The sequence below is a fragment of the Vulpes lagopus genome, chromosome 10 (assembly GCF_018345385.1).
Source record: "Vulpes lagopus strain Blue_001 chromosome 10, ASM1834538v1, whole genome shotgun sequence".
In the NCBI taxonomy this organism is placed as follows: Eukaryota; Metazoa; Chordata; class Mammalia; order Carnivora; family Canidae; genus Vulpes; species Vulpes lagopus.
This window is the reverse complement of record NC_054833.1, coordinates 2,444,370-2,466,828: the sequence shown is the minus strand read 5'-3', so window position 1 is coordinate 2,466,828 and position 22,459 is coordinate 2,444,370. Positions and strand designations below refer to the sequence as shown.

General features: G+C 44.4%; 1 protein-coding gene across 5 annotated transcripts in view; it reads left to right on the top strand.

The window, feature by feature from the left end:
• The window catches only part of CARMIL1 (capping protein regulator and myosin 1 linker 1), a 318,108-nt gene extending 315,526 nt beyond the window's left edge, over window positions 1–2,582 (top strand). For all 5 annotated transcript variants that reach the window (XM_041771073.1, XM_041771071.1, XM_041771070.1 and 2 more), the window contains one exon: window positions 1,931–2,582. In XM_041771073.1, the coding sequence (XP_041627007.1) occupies window positions 1,931–2,067 (137 nt within the window). In that variant the 3' untranslated portion in view covers window positions 2,068–2,582. The remainder of the gene's footprint in view (window positions 1–1,930) is intronic.
• The last annotated feature ends 19,877 nt before the right edge of the window (window positions 2,583–22,459 follow it).

The following is a 22,459-nucleotide window of genomic DNA, read 5'->3' as shown; positions in this document are numbered from 1 at the left end:
TTGAGTCACTTGATACACAAGAACAATTCATTTTGGTTTTAAAAGGGAATGAAGAGAATTTTCTAGCATGATGTTCCTAGTAATGCTCTATTTTGGGGTCAGATTATTGCAGTGTCTTCGAGGTGAAGATAAAAATTTGCTCTACTTTCTCCTGTTCATAGCACATGCAGAAGCTGAAAAGTTAGAGGACTCTGTATTACTATCAAATTGATTTTGTGATAAAGGACAAGCTATATATAGAAAATTATTTACCTTTTGCCCCAAACTGATTTGTTGACAGCTCTCAAAGGAAATTTTTTTTTACACAATACAAACTAAAGAATAAATCAGTTGTGATATTTATTCATCACTTTTCCCTTCCATCTGAGAATTTACTCAAAAGTGTTGGGTAAAAAGAGGTCAAATTTTTAAAAAATACTTATTTTTATGATGAGATTTGAAAGGTTTATCCTTTTCAGAATACTGGATAATTCCACTTTAATGTAATTAACCAAATTTAAATTTTTATTGTCTAGAGATCAGAATCTGGCCCTGACAACCATATCTGCAAGGGAAGTACTTTATTATGTTTGTGTTTTGACTATTAGGTTTCAGGAGCTTTTACTTCCTGAAACACTCTTTAGTGAATTAAGCATTTAAATAGCTAGTTCCTGGCAAGATGAATTTTTAGCATAATGCTAAAATCAGGCTGATGAGAAGCATCAGATGAATCCTGTTACTCTCCAGGCCTGTTCCTGGTTGGATCGTTTGAACTTCTGAGTGATAAGGAAGCTTTTTCTTCTTTTAAGCAATACACATGGGGGGTATGGTATTTTTAGCATAAGTAGTATCTGTACAATAGGCTTGGTGAGTAATATGTAATAACCCTTAATAGCCTTGAGGTATATGGTACCAGTGAAGCTGAGTTCTAGTTGTAAAGAACATGGTCTTTGAAGAGAAAGATTCAGTTTACTTTTTCTTTTAAGATTTTACTTACTTATTTTAGCCCACTAGCAGGGGGACAGGCAGAGGGAGAGGGAGAGAGAATCTCCAGCAGACTCAATTAAGCACAGAGCCTGATGCGGGGCTCCATCTTAGGACTCTGAGATCATGATCAGCCAAGACTGAGTCAGATGCTCAACCGACTGAGCTGCCCAGGTGACCCAAGAGAGAGATCCAGTTTAAATCCAGATTCCAAGTTTTACAAAACCTCCCTTCCAGAGTAGTTGGGAGGAGTAGCAATCATACAGCAGAGTGTGCCTGACATGACAGATACCGAAGGCTCAGTTCCACTAATTATCCTCCCATCATCACTTTGTAAAGCCACAGGGGATCCTTCACATTTATGTGTGATCAGAGCAGGCAGCAGGACTGGCACTTCTATTCCCCAGAGCCTAGTTCCAAATTGACTCTACCATCAGCAGGATTCATTCCTTTTTCACAAGACTTTAAATTCTTCATTTCCTAGAGAGTAAAACCGAGGCTTGCTGAGGCTCAGAAAGGCCTGAGCACAATTGCTGGGCCCTTCCTCCCATCCTGGCCCCAAAGCAGAGGCAGCCAACTCTAGATGGTGGCAGAAGGCATCGAGTAGGACATCTGTCCCGCTGCAACTCTGTCCTGTTCTCTCAGCCGCACCAGGGGTGGCGGGGTGTGCAGGGTCAGGGGTCCCCTTCTTTCCCTCACCCTCACCCCAGATTCTCAACCACAGCTATGACAGGTTTGCCCTCTCATAGACTGGGGTCTCTATGTTCTCTTGTTTTACTTCATTTCCGTTTTTGTTGGTCTGTTCTTAATTTTCATCTCAAGTCTCTAAACATAGTTGGTAAGCTGTGTGTGCCTGAGTCCTGTGAGCCCTCCCACCTGTCGGGGCCCCCACATCTCACCCCATCACTGGTCAGACCACTGATTGTACTGTATTGACCCTAATGAGGTCCTTCTCTTTCTGTTTCAGTTTCAAGGAGAAGCTGGGGCCAGCAGGCCCAGGAGTACCAAGAGCAAAAGCCATGGTCCTCCAGTAAAGATGGCCACCAAGGCAGCAAGTCTAGTGACTCTGGGGAAGAAGCAGAAAAAGAGTTTATTTTTGTGTAAAGGTCCCTGTGCAGAAGTCTGATTGCGCAGGGTGCTCTGTTAGCCATTAGAGAGGAATCGAGGACAACACTTCTTCCTACTTCCGATGCTCTTCTCTTGGTGCTTTTTTCTTTTCTTTCACCTTCTTTCTTTACTGACTTTTTGAAAACTGAAACAGACCCATTTGGGGCAGGGAAGGGGATCAAAACACATTTGTTTGGTCTTCTCCTCACCCATGGCATTTGATTTTGAAGCATTCCTTCACATGCCTTCAGTGAATGCCAGCAATTATCCATGGGCTGTACTTGAATTTTCTCTGAGGCAGCTAAAGTTTGCCCTGCAAGATGAGTTTTTGGAGGTAAACAAAGTAACTGGATACATACACAGGTAACACCACCGGCTGACAGTGGGGTACTGCTGCAGGTACCCATGTCAAATCTGCACTTGACTCAATAGAGCAATTTATTCTTGATGTATGCAATTGCACAGTGTAAGTATATTAACAAAGCACACTAATAAATAATTTGTATAAATTATATATATTAGATCTCGGCTATGGTTTTTACATTCTCCCATGGGGAACTTCTTCCTTCCTGATGTGGAATTGTAAATTTAAATTTGGTCGGTGTGACCTTTGCAGTATCATCAAGAAGCACAGTTGAACACGGAGAGAGGCCCATGGCTGATCCTACCATGTGCCCGGGTGAATGTACATAGTTGATTGGAATGAAGTTTTATGAATATTCGTGATTTTTGAAGCCTTTAATTTCTGTCTGCATATTAGCTTTTAATGTATGATTTTAACAAAGAATACTTTGACACCTGTAAAAATCAAAACACTACTCTTTTTAAGACATTTCACAAATATTCACTTACATTACAGGCTGAGGTATTTTATTCATATGTATATTTATACCAATAAAATGATTTTACAAGTGGAATTTTGACCTTCTCTGGTTACTTTTTCAAGTGAGGATTGGCTTTGTGGTAGTAAACTTTTGTTTCCAAAATCCTGATCACAGATGCCAGATAACCAAACTTCTTATACTCAAAATGAATGTAGTTGCTAATCCATTGCTTGCTCTCACCTTTAGGGAAAAACATGAAATTAATAAAAAAATTTATATTTTGAGTTTGATCCACTTCCCATTACCTCAAATCAAGGGTCATGCAAGGGGTACAAGCATGAACGATAAATGTTTTGAAATCACAAGCAGTGTGGTTGACTGTTGGCAAGAAGAATCATACCAGTGGGGGCATGTGTGACATGACTGTCCTCCACCCCACACACACATACACACCTGGCATAGACTGAGTGCCAGGAAATGTGGTTTCCTGCCATTGCATGAGATTCTGTGCAGACAGATAAAAGATTGTTTCTTCCAAATGCAGCCCTGCTATCATAGATCTCATAGGAAAAGACACCTCTAATGGCTATCAAAGTAGGAAAAACAGGATAAAGATAAGCTTCCATGAGCCAACGGCCGTATATAGCATGATGGAGCCTACACTCGTGGTCAACAGATTGCAGTGGGAAGGGGGAGTCTATTCTGTCTGTGATGCTCAGGAGGCCTCAGGGGAGGTGATATTTGCATAGGGCCTTGAAGTAACACCTTCCTAAATACAGGGACTTTGATTCATAGTAATGTCCCCCATAAATACACTATATGACCCATGTTAGACCAGATGCGGTCGTGGGGAGATAAAGCGCAGAATTCTGGTTCATCGTAGAGCAAACAAGATCACATTCACCTGGAATAGTATCTGGTAAAGACCACACCTGAAATCTCTCTCTGGATTTCAGCACAGGAGCTGAACAGGGAGAAGGCCAGGTAGCGGCCGGCCTTGGCGCTGTATTAGGCGATGGAACTCAACTGTATGCAAATAGGAGCCATTGCAGATTTGTAAGCAATAATGAAAGATCTGGAGTATATACAGATACAGCCTATGGGCCAGGGAGGCAGGCAGCTAAGCAAGAATCCTTCATTTCCCCTCACGATGATGGTCAGGAGATACCTTTTGAGATGCTGGTTCAAGAGAAAATGATGGGGGGCAGGGGTGACTGCCTCCACCTGCTACATCTGCCGACCCGCACCTATGGGGCACCACAGTGCTCCCTTGTTCACAAAGGGCTATCTTCCCACCGTGTCCTCACGTGGTGGAAGGGACAAGGGAGGTCTTTGGTGTCTCTTTTTTAAAGGCAGGAATCCCATTCATGAGGGTATCACCCTTATGACCTAATCACCATTCCTATGCCCCCCCCAATATCATCACATTAGGGGGGTAGGGCTTCAGCATAAGAATTTGGTGAAGATATAAACATTCAGTTTGTAGTAATTTATTACATATCTGTAAAAGAAAGATACCTTCAAGGAAAGTAGACTGATTTCTCAGGTCCTCTAGGACTTGGCAATCCACCCACATCTTGATTCACATGCTGTAGAAGTGAAGGGAGCTGTGCCTGAATTCAGGGCCCAGGGAAGCTAAGTGCTGGGACCACGAGAGAGGAGACCGGGAGCTGCGTGTCCCAAAACCCACTGGGATGGCCAGATGGCCAGGGGCCTGAGTATGGAGAGGGCCAGAGCCTCCCAGAAAATCCTAACACAGAAGCAGAACGACTCCTAAGAGGGGAATCTTCCCACTAAGCCACATTACAATGATGATGTTCCTGCCTGTGCCATGCATAAGCCTGGAACTAACAATGAGGCTAATTCACAGTCCATCTCAGGAACGCCAGGCAGGGGCCGAATCATCCAGGAATCACCTCTGCTTGTTGGGCGGACATGCGGCTGGATTGTGCAGAACCACCTTCCAATGTTACTTTTCCTTAGTTTCACATCCGTCATTTGGGGTCTACCTTGCATGTGGCATTGGCCAGCAATTGTCAAGCATGTGTCAGGTGTTGGAGAGGAGTCAAAGTGCAAAAAACAAAACAAAAAAACAAAAAAAAACCCTGGCTACTGAAAATGCAGGAAGAGAATCATCGAGCCCTGGCTCACCTCCCACCTGAGCTCGCAATTGTCGACCACCCTTCTTAACACTCTGATTGCAAAAAGATTTTCCCAGAGAAAATCATCATGCAAACTCGAAGGGAAAACAGATGATACCTTTTCTTTTGAAAAGATGTAAGAATGAAAAGTCACAACAGAAAATCTCAGGAGGCGGGACACCTCGGTGGCTGTATGGTTGAGCATCTGCCTTTGACCCAAGTTGTGATCCTGGGGTCCTGGGACCCCGTAGGGAGCCCACTTCTCCCTCTGCCTATGTCTCTGCCTCTCTCTCTGTATCTCTCAAGAATAAATAAATAAATGAATAAGATCTTTAAAAAAAGAAATAAGAAAGAAAATCCAAGGCAAGGAGAACCCTGATTTTTCAATCAAGAAATTGCAGCTGTCCTCAGTCCCACGTGTGACAATCCTAAATGGAGATGGTCTTGAAACAATGCTTTAACATTTGTCACTTGCTAGAGTGAGAGCAGCACCCAAGAGGGACCCCACAGTGAGGGGACCCTGTGGTGCCTTCCTTTTTGCCCTGTCCCTCTTTGTTCTTAAGGCAGAGCAGGAGCCTGGCCAATGCCCCATACAGCTTTTCTGGGGAGCACAGGGGAAGGCCCAGGAGGCTGACCCATTTTTCCACCTGCCTATAAGCTGCAAAGGGAGGAACAGAGCTTTTGGACCCTCACTGTGGTTCCTGCTACCTTCAGGGTCCTGCTCTGTCTTAGTGACATGCTCCAAATAGACCCCCACACTCCCAACTCGGACTTCCTGAGCCCAGAGCCCAAGTCCACTCCCAGACTGCTAAAAACAGTGGGAAAGGCAGAGGCACCCAGGGGGTTGCAAAGAAAGGATGCAGTTTTCTTCTCTTTCTGGTGCCTTAGTTTTTCATGTGTGTCTCCTGCATGTGGATGGGATAAAGTGGAGATCTAATTCAAAGCAGGCTGTGAGGCTCCTGGCGGTCTCCCAGCCTCCTCCTGGCACAGGCTGGGTACTGGGCAAGCTGTCTGCTCAGTGAGCTGCGTGGTGTGCACACCCAGCCCACTCACACACAAAGCGAGGGCAGGATGGAGCCGCTGCACCTGCACAGGCCATAAAGCTCCCCTGCTGCAGCCATAATTCACTCCAGCTGGGATCTACACTTGTTTGTCTCACTCCGACCATGGACGAGCAGCAAATGTGCTTCTGTGAGTTGGTCAGCGTGGGCTGGAGCCGGGTGGTGCTGGAGGGTCTGGAATGTGGGTCACCGCCCACCACCATCACCAGAATTGCCACGGTCCATTGTCCCGTAGAACAGAGCATTTGAGACCTACAAACTGTGTCTCAGATTTCTTTGCTCCTCACAAATAAATTTGACTCTTTTTTAAAAAAAAAATATTTTATTTACTCATGAGAGACACAGAGAGAGAGGCAGAGACACAGGCAGAGGGAGAAGCAGGCTCCCTGCAGGGAGCCCGATGCAGGACTCAATCCCAGGACCCTGGGATCACAACCTGAGCCAAAGGCAGATGCTCAGCCGCTGAGCCACCCAAGTGCCCCAATAAATTTGACTCTTAAAGAGTTAGAATAAAAGCTCAAACTTCAGTGTAAAGCATAATCTTTGAGGCTGGCATGGACACAGGGTGCATGGTCTCAGCTGTAGTCAGAAATGAGAAGCGAGATGGTTTCCTGCCTCAAAGTGAGCAGCAGGAGGGCTTTGTCTTCCAAGAGAGAGCCTAGGAGGCCAATATATGTTTTTTTTAATGGAGACATAATTGACATATTATATTAGCTTCAGGTGTACAATATGATTTGCTAACGGTATATATTGCAAAATGATATACACACAGTAAGTCTAGGAAACATCTGTCCCCACACATAGTCACAAAAGACTTTTTTTCTTGTGATGAGGACATTCAAGGTTTAGTCTCTTAAAAACTTTATATTTGCAAGACAGTATTATTAACTGCAGTCACCATGCTGTGCATGACACCCTCGTGATTTATTTTATTTTATTACTGGAAGTTTGTATCCTTTGACCTGTTTCACCCATTTTGCTCACCCTCCACCCCTTACCTCTGGCAACCACCAATCTGTTCCCTGTGTCCAAGAGTGTTGGTTTTTGTTTCTTTGATTTCACATGTAAGTGAGATTACAGAGTATTTGTCTTCATTTGACCTGTCACTTAGTATAACATCAGCAAAGTCTGCTCATGTTATGGCAAATGGCGACATCTCATTCTTTTTTTATGGCCTAATAGGTTTTATATTCAGGCATGGTGAGGTCTATAGATCAGGAGACACCTGCCATTGCAAAGGTAGCTGGTTACTCACAGTGGGGAGGACACCACGCTTCACAGGCCACACAGGAGGCACCGTGCTCAGTCAGGAGGCAGAAGAAAGGGAGAACATGGGCAAGAGCCTGTACAGGAATTTCCACGAGAAGGAAGAGACAAGGCACGGTAAGCAGTGTAGGACTGGCTGGTTTGAATCATCTTGGTGGGTTCTGGAATATTGTGGCTGTCCTGTGTTGTCTGGTACCTGGCCTGGGTGTGATTAGGGCAGGGGCACAGTGGCCCTGAGTGTGAGAGCCCACAGAAGAGGTGGACAGACGCATGAGTGGGCACCCGATTGGCTTGTTTGCACATGAAAAGCATGCTCCCAGGTGAACTGTTTCCTATCTCTGGGAACTGGCTAGCCCTGGGAGGGGCCGTCCTTCCAGTCTCAGCAAGGAACCAAATGTCAAAGCACAAGAATTACAGAAGATAAAGGCCCCAGAGGATTCCTGGTTGGAGGGATGGTACACTCTGGGGACATCCTGCCTGCAGCCCCAGAACAAACCGATCTTCCCTCAGCACACAGCTGAGCTACGGTGGACACCCCAGCCTACACAGCTGGGCCGAATGTTTGCATGAGAATAGGCCTCTGGGCACCTTCCAGCACCCTGACCTCTCCCTGCCCCCACCCCGCCCATCATCCTGCTGGGCCCTTGGGTCTTCTGGTCCAGAAGGGGCTGGCCCCAAGGGGACTTTGGGGTTGGCTGGGTTGTCCAAGCACAAAAAGCAATCACTTCAGTCTTGTTAACGCAGTGCCAGTTCTAGGAGGATCTCTGGGCTGACAGCTCCCTAAACTGCTCCAACCATTGAATAACTTAAAAAAAAAAAAAAGTCTATGTCACTAATGAGTTCAGTTGAAAGAGGGAGGAGGAGATTACCAAAGTCCCAGCAGCATGAATTAGATTGATTCTTCTGAGAAAGGGTGAGAGGAAGAATCTTCTGTCTCACTAAATCCGATTTTATTTAATTGAATACTGACCAGAAGTTAGCTCTCCAACTGCTCGTGAGAAGCAAACAAAGCAAGACCCCGAGGCGAAGGCAGGGATGTCAGGACCACTCAGACAGCTGGCATGCTCCTTGTTGTTAGCACTGATGCTAAAGGATCCACTGTGGCAGGGATGGTGACAGTAAGGGCCCTGTGTACCACGTGGGTCTCTTGCCGATTTTATGCCTTTTTAAAAAAGATTTTATTTATTCATTCATTGAGAGACATAGAGAGGCAGAGACACAGGCAGAGGGAGAAGCAGGCTCCCTGCGGGCAGCCTGATGTGTGGACTCGATCCCTGGACCCTGGGATCACGCCCTGAGCCCAAGGCAGACGCTCAACCACTGAGCCACCCAGACATCCCACTCACACTGCTTTTGAAACACCAGGTATTGGGACTGAAGGGAGCAGGGCTCGGTGCTTGGCAAGGCTGGGGCCAATGTCACCACAGCGCGGTGCCTTGTAGAATGTGAAAGAAGGACGTGATGTGCCTGTTGCCTGCTTCTCTTCCCTAGGGGGGCCCAGACTGGATGAAGACTCATCAGGCACCCAGAGACTGGAGGGGCTGCCAGCCCCCAGTGAAAGCCTCAGGCACAGTGTTTCCAAGTCCAACCTACTGCCCTGGGTCCCCAAGTCATCAGCCTTGGAACCTGGCTGCATAGCACATTCGCTCCCGTCTTTCTTTGACTCCCAACATCTACGACACAAGTCAGGCATCTGGCCAACCATCATGGTTTCTCATCTAGCTACCTTGTTCAATGTTTGTTGAGCAACTGTTATGCATCGGGAAATGGTCCAGGTGCTGGTCTGCAAAGACAAAGTTCCCATCATCGGACTCATGTAGCTTTGAACTCAGGGAGCCAAGGGTCTTAAAAAAGAGAAAATAAAGTGATGAACAAATGATGTCATTTCACAGAATGAGTACTCTCCACGTGGCAAGGAAATAGGCAGGGATGGCAGGAGGCGACTATTTTATCCCAATAATATGGTTTACTATTAACTTATGCTCCCCCACTGTGGTGGGTGTTGGGAGGAACCAGACTTCAGTTCTGGGAGAAGAGGTTTACTGCATCAGCTGCCACTAGTCACCTTACCCAAGGTCATGCCCCCATCCCTGGCGGCTGGACAATGCCTGAGTAAGAGGTCCCAGTTGTTGACCCCCAGCGAGGACAGCTGTGGAAGGTCATCCCACATCCAGAACCCTCTAGAGCATCGTAGCTCCACTTTGCCTTCTGTCCAGTCCCGATCCTTCCTTCCTTTCTATAGGTGTTGATCCCAAGAGCTCGTTCCAATAACCCTCTTACACAACACTGTCTCACTCAGAGTTGGCTTTCTGGTGAACCAGTCGGCATCAAATTTGAACAAACTGATTTTAAAATATTTCAATTTAAAAGTAGGTATGTTGAACTTATTTAATGGGACATATTTATAGTTCATATCAGTAGGCTTCATGGAGATTCTAAGACCCCCTGGGACTACAAACCCAGCTGCCCGCCCCCTGCAAACACAGCATCTCACCCTGTTCTGCAGGAGGGCGTGGGGGAGCAAGAGCCCGCTCTTCTCCATCAGCCTCTTGGCATTTCCTGGCCTGATGATGCCTTCTGGGGAGCAGATCTGCCCTGGTGGCCTGTTTAGGAGAGCAAACTAGTTTTCCATTAGCAGAAGCTGCATAAGTTGGGTTCTGGAAACATCCAGGAGTTCCCCTTCCAGCTTCTCCCTGGTGATGCTGTCACTTCTTCTGACCACTGCAGGAGAAATGGGCCGTGATCTCTTCATTAACAAATGTTTACACATCTGCCATATGCCCAGCACCGGGCTGTGAACATTCCCTCTCCTTGGAAACCGCACCTGGTCCAGCCCTACCAGAGAGCCGCCCCACCTGGGGGCCACCCTGGAGAGCTGAGGGCTCCAGGGAGCTTTCAAAGCTGCGGGGACCCTTTGGCTCAAGTTCGCCGCTCTGTTCCTTCCCATTCCCGTGTTGTGCCCACCCTCACCCCCAGCTGCTGCCTGTTGCCAGCCCGTGCTCACAGGCTTCCCTGTCTCTCACTCACTTGGCTTGTTCCCCTCAATGGAATATGCCAATACAATGCTTTTAGTTCCTAGAAGTTTCTGGCATTTGTGAAATGCTTTCAAATGCACTATCACTCACAATGCACAGGTGAAGAAACAGAGAAAGAATAGTTAGGAGCCTTCTGAAATTCCTCCAGAAAGAGGGAGAAAATGATAGTAAGAATAGGAAACATGAGCTTTGGCTGCGTGTTAGGCACTTCACATATACCCCTTTATATAGTCCACACCGCATCCGGGTGGAGGAAGTAGCATTATCATCCTCATTTAAAAATAAGGAATTTGGGGTGCCTGGGTGGCTTAGTCAGTTGAATGTTGGACTCCTGACTTCAGCTCAGATCATGATCTCAGGGTTGTGGGAACAAGCCTGGTGTCAGGCTCCCCAGTCTGTGGGCAATCTGCTTGTCCCTCTTCCTCTGCTTCTCTGCTCCTCACTCCTCCTCTCTCTATCAAATAAATAAATAAATAAATAAATAAATAAATGATAAATAAATACACAAATTTTAAAAATTCTTTAAAAAATAAGGAATTGAAGGCTCAAAGAAATTCAGTAACTTACCCAAGATTACCCAGGTGGTGATCCAGGCAGTCCATCCCCACAAACACCATCCTACAAGGGGAAGAGCTTATCGCCTGATTCCTAGTCCAGAGCTCTGGGAAGCAGAGGAGGAAGCTCTAAGAGTGAAGGGGAAGTGCATACATATGTTTGCCCCACTACACTGATAGGAAAAAGTTACCCTGTCCCCTGCCAGGGGGGAAAAAAGCCCTCTTTTGCTTGGCATTAACTGCACTTCTAAGCAAGTAGAACCCAGGCTCCTCCAGCTTTCCCCCTGCAGGGAGATGGTACTGGGAGAGGTGGAAGGAGGAAGGTCCCAATCCAGAAGCTGGGCCATTTCCTGGCAATCAGGAGCCCCATGGACTCAGAGCAGCCTCATTGGCCACAGCACTGATTGCAGCTTTAATATCAATCCCATGCAGAGAAGAGGCATTGATTAGCTAACTCCCTCCCAAGGAAAAGCTGGGGAAGTGCTGGTCCATTACTGAGTGCAGGTGGCAATCAGAGGAGCAGCGCTCTCCCCACCCCCACTTCCAGGGCTCAACATCCTCCTTTGCTATCAAGGCCAGAGAGCTGGGGGTGGGGATGGGAGAAGTGGTAAGGCTATTAAGCCTAGATTGTTTAACAAAGTGCTTTTTATGGAGACTTGGAGAAAAAGTGGCAAATGTATACTGTCTCTTCTTTTTTTTTAAAGACTTTATTTATTCATGAGAGACACAGGCAGAGGGAGAAGCAGGCTCCATGCAGGGAGCCTGATGTGGGACTCGATCCCGGGACTCCAGGATCACGCCCTCGGCCAAAGGCAGGCGCTAAACCGCTGAGCCACCCAGGGATCCCCTACTGTCTCTTTTAAAAATAAAGCTAAAGCAGAGTAGGTAGTTTCTCCTGCTGACTTTTTAGCCCCGCGCTCCAGGGTGATGAGGGGAGCAGGAAAGCAGGCGGGAAGGACAGGACCATGCTGGTGGAACACCATTGGGGCCGGGGCTCCTGCCCTTTTGTGGGCCCAGAGACTGTTGGCTGGCTTGTGGGGCTTGGAAAAAGTGGCTTGACTTTTCGTCCACATATGGAAGGTGTCCAGAGCAAAACTGGCCCTCAGGACAGCTCTGCACCTGCTCTCAGCATGGTCTGTGTAGCGGGCCTCACCTGGTAGAGCAGCTGTGTTGGCTCTTCTTGCGGATGAAGTGGCTGTTGTGGGATGAGGTGGGTGTGAACACAGAGGGTGTAAGGGAAGGGGGAGTGGCAGGGATCAGGGTCCTATAGAGTGTTTGGGCAGACAGGTTGTAAACTGCTCCTGTCCTACAAGTGGGAAAAAGGGATGAGTAGGAAGCTGATATCGGGTGCCCCCAGCCATCCCCTGCTCCAGGGCTCTTAGAGCTCACTCAACTTACTGAAATCCACAGATGTGTTTCCTCATCTGGAAATTGGGAATAACGATTACTTCTCTACATCTTGATGTCCTTGTGAAAATTAAATAAGAATTCATAAAAAGAAGTGAGCACAGCAATGGTCACATGTGAAATGCTTACAAGTAAATACCACTTGGATGAGGGTGATCCACTCCCATGATGAGCAGCAGAGTCTCTGAGAGGGTGACCCTAGGTGGCCTTAAGCCAGATGGAAGTCACACTTGCGGCAAAGCCACTTCAGGCAAACTTATGTAATGTCTATAATTCCATGATTTTTAGTACAGAGTTGTGCCTCCATCACCATAATAACTTTTATTTTCATCACACCCCCCCCCCAAAAAGAAATCCTGCTTTAAATCCCCAGTCCAGGGCACCTGGGTTAGTCAGTCGGTCAAGTGTCTAAGGTCAGCTCAGGTCATGATCTCAGGGTCCTGGGATCTAGCCCCCATGTCTGGCTCCTTGCTCAGCAAGGAGTCTGCTTCTCCCTTCCCCTCCTCCAGCTCTTGTGCTCTCTTTCTCAAATAAATCAATAAGATATTTAAGGAAATAAAAAATAAATAAATCCCCAGTGCCCCATTCCCCCAGCCCTAAGCAACCACTAACTTCCTGTCTGTCTCTATGGATTTACCTGTTCTGGATATTTCATATAAACAGAACCACACATCATATTGTGTGACTTGTACCTGGTTTCTTTGATTTAACCCACAGTTGTCAAAGTTCATCCATGTTGTGGCATGTGTCAGCACCCTATTCCTTTCTATTGCTAATACTTCGCTTCATGCCCATGCTACATTTTATTTATTTATTCATCTATTGACAGATAGTTGGATTTTTTCCACTTTTTAGCTATTGTGGATAATGCTACTATGAACATTTGTGTACAAATTTTTGTGCAAGTATCATTGTTTTTTAAAATGTTAAGTGCTACCGTATAAGGGAAGGCTAATTTTCAGTGGATATTTCAATTCAGGAGACTAAAAAAGGACTTATAAAATATTTCTTATAAAAAGGAGCCTTGGGGGGCACCTGGGTGGCTCAGTCTGTTAAGCATCTGCCTTCAGCTCAGGTCATGATCCCAGAGTCCTGGAATCCAGCCCCTGCATCGGGCTCCCTGCTCAGTGGGGAGTCGGCTTCTCCCTCTCCCTCTGCTACTCTCCCCACCCCCGCCTGTGTTTTCTCTCTCTCTCTCTTAAATAAATGAATTCAATCTTAAAAAAAAGAAGAAGAAGAAGAAACCTTGGGTCTGATGGAATGGAGAACCTCTATTTTAGTGGAAAGGCAGTAAGTTTTGGCTTTAGAAAAACTGGCTAGGAGCTCCAGCTCTGCTACACTGACAGTTATTTTGGGGAAATTACTCAAAACGCTTGTAGTCCTGCCTTGCTCATCTTAAAGAGTAAGAATACCAAAATCTACTTCTCGGGACTGTTCCAGGGGTTCAAGAGACTATTGAGGGAAACATCCAACACTCCATAGGTCCTCAGCAAATGTGGTTCCTTTTTCCTACCCCCTTGATTTTGCATCTTCTCAAAGCCTTACAGAGAACTGACAGAGCAAATGTAGAATAAGTAGCTCTTCAATTAGAATCAGGAAGAGAGCATAATCACTCAAGTGTTTAACCAGTGAGCTCCTCTGAGTAGTCTTCTGCTAACTACCTCCCATTGTATAAAGAACTTTAATCTTCCCTAAAATTCATCCAAGTCCTTTTAGCTCCCAAAGATCTCTTCCAAAGTTCCTCTTCAGATATCTGGGTTTGGTGACTATTTCGTGGTTCCCACGTCCCTCCTGTGGGATACACACCAGGCTTTGGCCACCAGGCAATGGCAATTTGTGGGATTTTGCTCCACATTCCAGGATGGAGACTGCACTTTTCCACACCACTCTTGTTTTTTTCTTCTCTGACTCTATACGGATTCTGCTGTGTCCTCAAAATGTAGATATGTACAAAAGGGAGGTTTTGATGTGTCAGTACGTAAAAGTGCTGCTTTTTATTACCAGCGAGGGAGCACACCAGATGCCCACAGTCCATGCCCAAGCCCCAGCTCATTCCATGCCAACCCTGGCTTCAGGATGATACAGGTTGGAGCTGTGCAGAGATATTTTATTAAAGCAGAACTTTAAATGGTGTGTGCCTAGGTTACACCAGAGGGCATGACACAAGAAAGCAGCAACACTATTCCTGCAACAGGGACTTCAATCCTTAGGCTGCACTCTTGGAGGCATTGACTGGCCAGGGGCTCAGAGCCTATGCTGCAGTATGGCAGCTCTGTGGACCAGTGCTGTGGTCCTGTCACCATCTGTGGACATCTGCATGCCTGCGTCTGTGCCACTATTATGGGCATCCAGGCATTTCAGAATTGGGACTGCTTCATTTTCTTGTGGAGTTTAATGTGGGCCCAGCATGCTCAGTGTTTAGGAGTTTCTTCATCCATAATCATACTGAAGTCTGGAAGCGAGATATGCAAATTCCCCTCTGCCCCATTCACAGAGAACAGAATTGGGCTGCCCTGCTAGAAAGGTCCATCTTTCCTCCTAGCCCAGGCACCCAAAGGGGCAACTCCAAATCTTTTACACTAAATGACTGGATCAGGAGTGAACCTCTGACCCAAAGAACCAAATTCTCCAAATTATTTGGAAAAGGGGTCGGCAAACTATTATTGCCCATCAACTAAAGTCTGGCAACATCCACTAGTTTAGATATTGTCTATGACAGTTTGTGGTTGCAATAGAGATCTATGGGTCCAGAAAGCCTAAAATATCTTTTCTTTCTTTTTAAGAATGTATTCATTTATTTGAGAGTGAGAGAGAGTGAGAGAGCATGAGAGAGGAGAGTGCAGAGGGAGAGGGAGAAGCAGGCTCCTCACTGAGCAGGGAGCCCCATGTGGGGCTCTATCTCAGGACCCTGAGATCATGACTTGAGCCAAAGGCAGACACTAAACCAACTGAGTCACCCAGGGACTCTGAAAGCCCAAGATATTTACTATCTGTCCTTTACAAAGTTTTCTGACTCCTGAAAGAGAAAGTCACAGAAATATGGAGCCTGGTTAGGGTTAGGGTTAGGGGGCCAGAGGGCCATATGCATTCAGAGCAGAGCAAACTGTACTCAGAGACATGAGTGAGTGAATCCTAAGCCAGCCATAGGTGCTAGAGTATGGACATGTTAAGCTCTTTGAATATGTTGCTGCCCTTGGATGAGTCCTGGAAGGCATTAAGCTCAGAGAACAATGATTGGCAATAAAAGGTGCTTGTTTCTCTGGACCTGTGGCTTTTAACTCCTGGGTCCTATGATCCTGGTGAGCTGTGCACGTCTATAGCTGAATGAAAAGGACCAATTTTGTCCTTCAATCTAAGATCTGTACAAAGTGAACTGCACCCCTTTCCCTATGGGTAGTAGCTGGAGTCCTAGAAAGACTTCCAACAGAAGTTTCCTCTTGCCCATAGCCTCCCCTACACTGTCTGCCTAGGGAGGAATGTGCCAGAAACAGAGATTAAAGAATCACCTGAGGGAACATGGGAAAATGAGTATACCATTTGTTAGCTAAAGTGTCCCACTAGATAGCAGTAGCTCTGATTTCATGATTTGGTTCTTTTCTAGAGAAAAAAGGATGTGCCCATGGTGCTTCTCTTTGGGAAATGCATTCTAGCCCTTGTTTATGTCATGTAATATAGGGATGACCATGGCCAAAAAAAAAAATTGAAGAATTAACAATCACAAACCTAATAGAATTAGTACACCAGCAGGTGATGGAGTAATGAAGACCATAATGAGACTAATCAGAATGATTAAAATCTTCCTTTCTCACCAAACTGGAAGACACGAAAGACAACTTTGACAACTCCAACCCTTAATACCATAAAAACTGCTGTGTGTCATGTGTGACCATGAGAAAAAAGATAAGTGGCAAACTGAGAAAAATGTTGGCCACCTAAAATACAGACAGTGGCTGTGGCATTATTTAACAGAACTGTTAGTGTCACTGTTTTCCTCATCCTAGTGGGATGACTTTCTTCCAATCCAAGAAGACACCATTGTTAGCTTTTCAAATTACTTCACTACAGTGGTTTAGGTATCATTCTAAATCTGTAAAAAGCTGTAAACAGGGGCACCTGGGTGGCTCAGTGGTTGAGCATATGCCTTTGGCTTAGGTTGTGATCCCAGGATCCTGGGATCAAGTCCTGCGTCAGGCTCTCCACAGGGAACCTGCTTCTCCCTCTGCTTGTGTCTCTGCCTCTTTGTATCTCTCATGAATAAATAAATAAAATCTTAAAAAAAAAGAAGAAGAGGAAGCTACGAACAGCTGGCAGAGGCCAGATTGCAAATCCTCTAGGGTAGTCTCCACCAGCTGGGGAGACTCCCACCAGCTTGCACATGACTCCCATGAAGATGAGCTCACAGGCAAAAATCACAAAGCAGCAATGAAGCTCACCACCAGTGATAATGAAGCAATCCAAAGGGGACTTAAAGATGTCAGAAATATGTAAATATTTTAAAAGAAAGAGAATCCACGAGACAAAAATAGGAATTTATTTTTTAAAAGAACAGACATTTTTTTGAGAATTAGATCATTGTAGAGTGTTAAAGGTGACTTTTAATGTTTTATGAAGCCTTCCCTTTGAAGGCTGGGTCTAGGCTGGCCTTGCACCCTGTTTAGGCACAGATTGTGCCATAGTGATGCAGCATAACTTCTGAGGCTAGGCCTTAGGAGATCTGCAGTGGTGTATTGGTCTCTTAGGATGCTCCCTCTTGGCATCCAGCTTCCATGAGAACCTCAAGTGAGCCATGTGGAGAAGAACTTGAGGCATCCCTGCAGACTGCCCCAGCTGAGCTCCCGGCCAACAGGCAGTAGTAGTACCTGCCAGCCTCACACAGGGGACTACTCTTTGGGCCATTCAAGGTGATGCCACCAGTAGCAGCAATAAGCATCCTTTGCCAAGCCCAAGGCCAACTTGCAGAATTTTAAGCAAGTAAATAACTGCTGTTCTCTACTTTTGAGAGTGGTTATCTAGCAATAGACCATCATGGAAAAGCCACAGTCCAGATGTAAAGATAGGATGTACCTCCACTGCCAAGTTTCATTTGGGTGAACTCTGAGGCAAACCAGGCAGACCTTTGCTGGAAGGTAGTGAAAACAGTATCATCTTCAAAGGGAGCAGTAGCTAGAACAGCAGGCATGACGCATTCAGTGCTGAGAACAGAAATAGCTGGCAACAGGCAGCCAGAGCTGAAAATGAGTTCTAAGAGAGCCCAGAAGGACAAAAAAAAGTTTCAATTATCACTGTTTCATAGCAAAAGGTTCATTGTTTTAAATAATTCACCTGGATCTTATGCTTTATTATTTGAAAGTTCACTTGTATTAATGTTGTTTTAGGCAAAAAAAAAAAAAAAAAGAAAAAGAAAAAAGAAAAAAAAAGAAATCACTGACTATATATGCTATCAAATTGAAAGAATTCATGTTTTTGCAAAAAATTCATCAATGAGTAATTCTTGTACCCCATGTGTACTTTTCTGGGTTACTCCTCTTTGAGACCTTAGTCCCTGGGCCCCAAACTTCAAGTAATCTATGTCAGCTTGGTACTGGCCTCACTGCTAGCCACTGCCCCATGCTGCTTGCAAGTACTGCTCAGTACATTTGGTGGGCAATCGATAATTATTTAGAGAATTGAGCCAAATTGATTTCTTGAATGAAAGTCAGTTCCCAGGCTCAAAGGGCTCTTTCAACAGGCAGTATTTTCCTTACGGACAAGCTAGGAGTAAATCAGTCATTTTTAAAAGCTCTATAAACCCAGACCACTTGTGAGAAAAGGTTAATACCACATCCTGACATGGCTAACTTATATCCTCAGAGAACAGAGAAACAGTCAGGACTAAAGGAGCAATTTTTTTAACTGTGAGGGGAGTGGATTTTTTTAATAGCTATACGGACATATCATCAACATAACATAATATTCACCCTCCTCAAGTGTACAGTTTGTTGACATTTATTAAACTTATGTGGTTGTAAAGCACTGCCAGTTTTTTTAACACTTCCATCCTACAAAATTGCCCTCATGACTGTTCAGTTCCTTTATCCTTAGGAGCTGGTGTGCCATTAAACCAAAACAATCTCTTTAAATTCTAAGGTCTACTATATAGACTATGAGGGGCCCACCATGTTTGAATATTCAATAAATATTGGATGATAATGCCAAAGAAAGCAGTGTTTATATTTCCAGATAGAAATTTCATTCTGAATTTGTAAAAAGATGCAGATATTCTAACTCAGAGTTGAATGTGTGCATCACGGTAATTAGCAATGCTTCAAATTATAGGCCACTGATGTTTCTTGTACAACTAACTATCAATTAGCTATGCTAATGAGAAAAGCAGGAAATGACTACAGGAAAAAAAATGAAATCAGCAGGGATTAAAAAAGAAAAACAACACATTACATAGACCCAGTCTCAGCCACTAGTAAAACTTACCAGAGTGATCTAGAAGGATAAATTCTGAGGAGTATTTCCTTTTCCATATTGTCCTTCAGAGAAGCCATATCCAAATCATAAAATGACCAAAATATATAACAAAGGGCTAGTCAGTGGTTCTAATATAATTCCTAGGGGAGCTTTAAAAAAATCAGTGAAGAGTCTTTGTTCTAGACAATTTAAATTAAAGTCTCTGTGGGAGGGTCTAAATTAATCCATAAATTGCATAATTTATTTCAGGTTGATTCTAGCTACTTTGTATTTGCTTTACTCTGAGTTTTCTGGTTGGACAGTGAGGGTCTCAGATAAATCACCTTTGGTTCTTCCACCCCGACTCCCCTCACTCCACTTCTAAGTAGGAGAACTTCTGCAGTGAGACAATCTTATAGGTGATTCCTGCTAATCCAGTTTTTTTTTTTTTAAGATTTTGTTTATTTATTTGAGAGACAGTGAAAGAGTGAGCATGAACAGGGGAACAGGCAGAGGGAGAGGGAGAAGCAGACTCCCCACTGAGCAGGGATCCTGACATGAGGCCTAATCCCAGGACTTTAGGATCACAATCTAAGCCGAAAGCAGAGGCTTAACTGACTGAGCCACCCAGGCACCACCCCCTGATCCAGTGTTTTATGGTCTCATTCATTTGGGGAATATAAAAATTAGTGAAAGGGAATAAAGGGAAAGGAGAGAAAATGAGTGAAAATATCAGTGAGGGTGACAAAACATGAGACCCACCTAACTCTGGGAAATGAACAAGGGGTAGTGGAAGGGGAAGTGGGTGGGGGGTTGGGGTGACTGGGTGATGGGCACTGAGGGGGGCACTTGGGATGAACACTGGGTGTTACGCTAAATGTTGGCAAATTGAACTCCAATAAATAAATAAATAAATAAATAAAAAGAAGAAAGTACAATTAAAACAGTAGAAATATGAGTAAATACAATAGATTTTCCTTATTAAAGTTATGACTATAAAGCTGTTCATAGTATTCTCTTATTATCTTGTTAATGGCTGCAGGATCTGTAATGTTATCTCCTATTTCATACCAGATATTGGTGGTTCAAATCTTCTTTTTATGCAGTCTTATTAGAGGTTTACAAATATTACTAATTTTTTCAGAGAACTAAAATAATAATAATAATAATAATAATAATAATAATAATAAAATACCTTTCTCAATGTCTTCTTCTTTGTCAAGGGTTGGGATGGTTTTCCCCCTAAGTAAATCTCTGAGAGAATGCAAAGGACCTGAACATGATTTACCTAGTGTCACGATGGAAGAAAATAAAAAATTGTCATCTGGAAATTACAATTCCCCACTGAGCTCCACATGCCAGGCTCCTGGAAATTGTTTCCATTGAATTCCATTTGTTCACCAGTTCCAAGAAGAACAGCAGTTCTTGTAGCTATACTTCTTTTCTCCTTCCCTTAGATTTAAAAAAAGTATTTAAAGATTTTTAAAAAATCTTTAAAAAGTTATAATACTTTGCATTATATGCTTACCATAGAAAGTTCTAAAGTAGAATTACAAATAGCAAAATTAAAGCCAGTTAAAACCACCCATGAGTCTCCCTCTTCCCCATTCTAGAGATAACATAATTTATATCATTAGTGTATATCTTTCCCTTTTTCCCCATGTGTGGAAAAATGTGTTTTATTTTACAGAATTGGGTCACACTATATGCACACTTTTCTTACTTGCTTTTTTTGTAAATTGCTCTTATGTTCTCAGCAACGTGTGTGTGTGTGTGTGTGTGTGTGTGAGAAAGAGGGGGGAGAGATTAGGCTTCAGACTTAAGATTTTGCTGTGTCCACAGCAAAGCCCATCATAGAGACTTACCATTGATTATTTTAAACACTTAACACTTTAAAATGAGGTTTCCTCTATATTAGACATTGATTATTACTTTGGACGTTTGCCCTTTTTCCTTTTTCCATTATTTGTCAGAAAACAAGATCCATCACCAACTTGGTGAGTTCATACAGATTACTCTTTGATGTGTGACATTGTATCCATAATTACCTAGGGCCACATATAATTATGGACACTGAGCCCCTTATCCTCTCATCCTGCTATATTCTCCAATATTTGTACCCAGCACCTTCTCCAGAAGTGATGATTACTCAAAAATCCTGAAGTTTTTTTACTGTCGTCTAAATGTGTAGTATGGAGATTTATCATTCTAGTAGCTAATCTACATTGAGTGTTTACTGTGCTAAGAAGTTTATATGTATTTTTCATTTTACCTTTATGACAAAGAATTTTTACAACTATCTCCATTTTACAGGCGAAGAAAATGAGGTTTCCTCTGAGTAACTTGGCCAACATCATAGCTAGTAAGAGGCAAAGCTGGACCCTAAACCCAGAGCTGTTTGCTTCTAAATCATTTTTTTAAAATTATTATTAACCAAAATCTGTATTTGTTCAAATTTTCTTAGTTTTGCATAACGTCCTTTTTCTGTTCCAGGACCCTAACCAAGGTATAATATTATAGTTAATTATGGTGTGTCTTCTTAGACTGCTCTTGGCTGTGACAGTTTCTCATGTTCCTTTTTTCTCTAAATCATTTTTAAAAATCATGCCGTCAACCTCTTCTCCTCTATAAGGCTACCGCAGTTATATCATGCACTCCTTGAGTGACTCTGATCCTCACAGTAATCCTCCAATGCAGAATTATAATCCTCATTTTATAGATGAGAAAACAGAGTCTCAGATGAAAACTAATGGCCTACGTTACAAAACTAGCAAGTAATGGAGCTGGGAGCCTAACTCAGGACTGTCTGATCAGGAGTGTCATGTTCTTTTTACTACTACTGTAGCTTAGATGGCTTATATATATGTGCATTAAAAAAAAAAAAACTTGAAAAAGTTATCAAGAAACTTTAAAGTTTTTTAAGAGACAGAGAGTGGGGTAGAGAGTAGAGAATCCTAAGTAGTTTCCACCCAGCATGAAGCTGACAAAGCATGGCATGGTTTAGATTTCCCTCAACATTCCCATACCCTGCTTTAAACCATAGCTCCTTGCAGAATCCCTATTTAGTTGCAAGTCCTTATGGTGCATTATAGCATTAACAATATGCATGCCCTAAATATTCAGGGATCAATAATTGCTGTGGAAGGAATCCTTGCTTACTGGTAATCTCGTATCACTACCAGTATCATCCTTCTCCACCTACCTCCACCCTCCCCACACACTATATTTCTAAGTCATCAGATCCAAAGGGCCCTAACATGGACGACTCTTCCGACACTTTGTTTAATTTTGTTTAATTTCAAGAGCTCTCTCTAGAAAACCCCTTGGGGCACAAGTTTGGGTGTTCAGTCAAATGTAGGGAGTATTGTTTTCTCTGAGTTTGGCAAACAGGTTAAAGGACAAAGGCAGTTAGCCATGGAGGCCCCAGGACCCCCCTTGCTCCCCAGACTCCCACAGCGTAGAGGCAGATGAGAGCCGGGTGGGGTGCCCCCGGCGGAGCGGGGCGGGAACCTGCGCGCCTGCAGGGGCGGGGCGGGCTCTGCGGTCCGGGCTTAGGGACTGTAGCGACGCCAAGGCGCCACCCCTCGCCGCCTCGCCAGCCGCCCCCGCCCCCCCCCCCCCCCCCCCCAGACAGGTGTTCAAAGCAAACCAGAGAGCAAAGAA